Genomic DNA, 4,552 nt, shown 5'->3' on the forward strand with positions numbered 1-4,552 from the left:
CGCCTGTCCCGGACGCGCAGCCGCCCGCTGTCCCGCCGCTGCCACCGCAGCCGCCGCCGCCGCCGCCGCCGTCGCCAACCCTGACCATGGAGCAAGAGGGGGACCGCGCGGCGCTGCTGCTGCGGCTGACGCGCTGCTCGTCGCTGCACCTGGCGCACCTGGGCAGCCGGCGGCTGGCAGGGGTGCTGCCGCATGCGCTGTGCTTGTGGACTGGCCTGCGGGAACTCAGGTGGGCGTGCAGTGCAGGCTTCAAAGGCACCCTGCTGGCAAGACTCCTCCCTGACTTTCACACAAGGAAGCAGCTTATGGCCAAACCTGTGGGCCGGACGCCCAAATTTAAGGGGCGCTGTCTCACCGCCTGCCCTCTCTGGATGGCTGGTACTCTTATGGCAAGCCGGGTCCCAGTGCCCGCGGCGCCAGCCGGCCACGGCGCCTGCCCTCAGCACCTCCACCACGGCCCCCACCGCGCGCCTCGTGCCCGCGAATTCCTGGCTGATCGAGGGCAAGCAAGCGCATCCTTGCCCGCTGAACAGCAAACTCCCGAACCGCCCCGCCGCAGCCTGGAGCGCGTGACAAGCGGGCTGGACGACACGGCCCTGCGCCTGCTGCTCGCGCCGCATGCGTCCACGCTCGAGGCGCTGTCGCTGGTCGGGTGCCGCGGGGTGACGTGGCGCGGCGTCCGGGCGCTGGGCGCGCTCCAGCGGCTGCGGCGGCTGCGGCTGGCGCACCAGTACGAGGTGAGCCCCGCGCGCGTGGCTGAGCGCCGCCACGATTTGTGGTCGCGTGCACCTGCGCGCAGCCCACTGATTCCAGCGCATCACCCTTGGTCCGGCTCTGCCGCACCCAGCCTCGGCGTGCCCGGCTCAGAGGTCGGTCCCTTCTACAAGCTTACCCCGCACCCACTGAGACCAGGCACACTCGCTGTGTGGCCCTGCTCTTTCTCATTCTCCCACGCACGCACGCAAGACATCAGCGCGCGCAAGCTTACACGCACATACGCACACACACACACATACACACACACACACATTCATACAAAAATGCACCCCACCCATCACCCTGTTGCGTCCCAAACACCGACCCAACGCGCCAGGTCACCACAGCCTCCGTCATCGCCGCCGCGCGCGCCTGCGGGCTGACGGAGCTGCACCTGTCTGACCTCTTCGCCTCCTGCTCATGCCACGGCGGCGCAAGCTGGCGCGCGCACGCGGCAGACGCATTCGCCCTGGGGGCGCACTGAGCGACGAATCACAGCCACCGCAGGGGCGACGCGCAGGAAGGGGACCCTCTGGCGGACAGAACACAGTGGGAGCCGTGGTGCGCGGGGGGTGGGTGGGCATAGTGCGACTGGGGGTTTGCTCATATGAACACCACACGGTGCTGGGACCTTGGTTGAGCATTTGCAGGCCTGGTGCTCGTACTGCACGGGCAGTGATGCTGCTTCCGGCTGCCGCCGCCCTGGGCTGGGCGGCGGCAAGGGATGCGGCAGACCCTGCTTATGCCATGAGCCGCATACCTTTTCCCCCTTGTCAGTACACACCTGTGCACGCATGTCGCCAGGGAGTGGTGGCTCGGGCCCTGCGACGAGGCGGCCATACCGCGGGCGCTGCCGCAGCTGGAGGTGCTGGTGGTGGCGCCTTGACAGGGCGCCGCTAGCTCGCTGGTGTGCCGCCCTCTGCCCAGCAGGGGGCCAGGCCGTGCGCAGGCCCCTGGCCATGCAAACAGGGCCGGTTATTCGATCTCCTTGATTGCCTCAATTCTACACAGCCGCCTGCGAGGACGTCGGCAGAGAGGCCCCTGGCAAAGATGTTGAGAGTTTTTTCAGAGCCACCAGCGTGCCCTTAATAGGAAGGGGATTCAGGTTTGCAGCGTGGCACCCGCTGCAGATGCCTTTCCCAGCAGGATGGCGCAGCGAGGAGGGTCATCCAAGCTGAGCGCTCGGTCCAGATGAGGGTGGTGTTTACAGGTTTCGAGTCCCACCAGCTTTGCTGCATCAGCCACGGTCGTCCAAGGTTTTCCTCGCGCCTGAGATTGTGTGATGCTGATGTGCGTACTGGTAATAGTACACACCGTCTGCTGCTGAACCCCACAGCATGCCTGTGAGCTCCGAGCTCCACAGTAACATAAGCCCCTGCGCCTGTGAAATGTGATAAGATTACAACTCTGGAGGCCGGACGGCGCAGCCAACCCTCCTGCCAGGGCATGGACAGGGTGTCCACTTGGCCGGAGGGACGGGAGCGTGTGTACACTACCAGCAAGCACGCGCGGACAGCCGACGGGCGGCGCACGTGCTGGTGCCATCCTTTGCAAATGCATGACGACGGGCGGGCATCATGGCCAGCGGTTTCGAGAGGGCGCGCGGGTGTGCTCGGGACGGCGTGCGCAAAAGACAACGCATATGTCATGCAATGAAAGCAGGCGCGTGCCGCTGGGACGAGGGCACGAGGGGCAGATGACGAGATGGCGGCGTTTATGTTCTGGTTGGCTCTGGCGCCTGGCAACGCCCGGCGGAAGGTGGCGGCAGTTGCCGCCACCAGCCTGCGAGCCTGGGATATTCCCAAGAGAAGTGTTATGCTGGATGATACGTCACCGCCCCCACGCACGCCCATGTGGCGCCAAAAGTGGCCGGGGTGCCACCATGTGATGATGGCACGGCGATTCCCAACCTTCAAGCACGGGGTCAGTTGCCAGGGTGACTGCTGGGGCGGCCACCACTGATTCATACGGCGGCACAGAGACATACAATGAAGGCGAGGCTCCAAGGACAAACAGCGATACATGCAAACTTTTGAAGACGCTGGTTGTGGGGTATGGACGAGTGCAGACAGAGGGGCTGCGGGGTGTGGATTTGCTGCCAGGTGCCTGCGGCCAAGCTGCCGCCAGCCCTGCAGCCGGGTGGGGTCAGCCTTGGGGGCGGGTGCCGGCGCGGCTTATAAGCGGGGCGTGGCTTGTATGACAGGTGCTTGAGGGCGTGAGGGGGTGAGCAGCAGTGGCAGGCTGCCGTGAACCCCGAGTCGGGACGTGAATAATTTGCATGTGGGGGTGCATGGTGGCCGGCAAAGAGTACACGGGCCCAGCGGCCGGGGCAGCGCGAAGACTTGCCAGCGGGCCCAGAGTGGGTCGCTGGGTGCGCCAGGAAGGTCCGCCAGCAGCGGCGCGGCAGCCTTGCACGGCGCCCGCTCACAGATATTCGGGCTGGAATGAATATGGACGGATTAATCTATCGACATCGTCTCTCAGCAAACAGCACGCTCACGCCGTCGCCTGCGCCGTGGCGCGGACCTCGGCTGGGCCCCCCGCCGCCGTCGCGCCGCCGCCCACGCCTTCCCCATGCGCGGGAGGGACAGCGCCCGCCACCAGTGCAAGCGGGGGCCCACCCCCAGTGCCGCGCCGCCGCCGCAGCTCGGCCATCATCGCTTCGAGGGCCGCCACAAGCTCGGCTGCCCTCGGCCGCCCCCCAGCCTTGGTCGCCCAGCAGCGCCGCGCGAGCGCGGCCCAGCCCGGCGCGGGTTCGGTGGCCGGCCAGGCGGGGGCCCAGTCGCGGTCGCTGGGGAGGGGCAGCTGCAGGCCGTCGGGCTGAGTCAGCGCGTGGAGTAGCGCGTGGAGGGGCAGGTCGGCAAAGGGCTCGGCGCCGGTCCAGAGCTCCCACCTGCGGCGACGTCGGCGCGAGGTTGGGACGAGGTATGTGTGTGTGTGTGTGTGGGCTCGCGCAACGCAAAAAGGGATGGAGTTGGGATAATCTGTCGATGGAGTGCAAGCGGACCGGCGTGCGGCGCTCACCAAAGATCCCGCCAACTCTATGTGCATCCCAATATGCACCACGCGCGCGTGCGCACATCGACAGCCCGATCCCGGCCTCCCAGCAACGCAGCAGGCTCACATGACCACCCCAAAGGAGTAGACGTCACTCCTCTCGTCCACGGCATCCGGCGACTTGAGGATCTCGGGCGCCATCCAAGGCAGCGTGCCGCGAAGGGAGTTGACGCCTGCAACAGCGCGCACGCGACGAGGGGTCGCACGCGTGCGCAGTGTCAGGCGCAAGCGGTGCGGCATCTCGGACGAGCACCCCTTGTGTACCAAGGGCGGCGAACGTGCGGGGTGCTTCTGCCATCCGCTGGGCGAGTGTAACTCGCGACTGTGAAAGTAATCCCTAACCCAAGGACCAACCCTCCCTCCCGTATACCCCGTTCGACGCCTCATTGCCCCCCAAAACCGGCTCGCGCACCCGTGACGTAGGTCTGGCGCCGCTGCTTGGCCAGGCCAAAGTCGCAGAGCTTGCCGTGGGGCGCCCTGTCCCTGATGCCCACCAGGATGTTGGCGGCCTTGAGGTCAAAGTGCACGATCCTCTGCAGTGCAGGGGTGATTATGGTATGTTGACTTGGTTATCGGAGGGCTTATGAGGAGCGCATCGGGGGTTTGTTGGGGTCATGTGGGTGACAAGGATTTTAGGGGCCTGAGCATTCCAAAATGTTGACTGCATGAGCCTTTTTGGACCGCCACGGGGTGGAGGGGTGGAGGGGTGGAGGGGTGGAGAGGTGGAGGGGTGGAGGGG

The 4,552-nt window shown here is 66.3% G+C and overlaps 2 protein-coding genes across 2 annotated transcripts in view; one reads left to right on the forward strand and one right to left on the reverse strand.

Moving 5' to 3' along the window:
* The window catches only part of MNEG_4462 (hypothetical protein), a gene marked incomplete at both ends in the record, with an annotated part of 3,279 nt that extends 2,039 nt beyond the window's left edge, over positions 1-1,240 (forward strand). Inside the window, 3 exons of the mRNA XM_014047065.1 lie at positions 51-229; positions 560-737; positions 1,094-1,240. Of these exons, the coding sequence (XP_013902519.1) occupies positions 51-229; positions 560-737; positions 1,094-1,240 (504 nt within the window). The remainder of the gene's footprint in view (positions 1-50; positions 230-559; positions 738-1,093) is intronic.
* Positions 1,241-3,876: 2,636 nt separating this feature from the next.
* Positions 3,877-4,552, reverse strand: part of MNEG_4463 (hypothetical protein) — a gene marked incomplete at both ends in the record, with an annotated part of 2,865 nt that continues 2,189 nt past the window's right edge. The window contains 2 exons of the mRNA XM_014047066.1: positions 3,877-3,986; positions 4,226-4,346. Of these exons, the coding sequence (XP_013902520.1) occupies positions 3,877-3,986; positions 4,226-4,346 (231 nt within the window). The remainder of the gene's footprint in view (positions 3,987-4,225; positions 4,347-4,552) is intronic.

This window comes from Monoraphidium neglectum (assembly GCF_000611645.1).
Source record: "Monoraphidium neglectum strain SAG 48.87 unplaced genomic scaffold scaffold00620, whole genome shotgun sequence".
NCBI lineage: Eukaryota > Viridiplantae > Chlorophyta > Chlorophyceae > Sphaeropleales > Selenastraceae > Monoraphidium > Monoraphidium neglectum.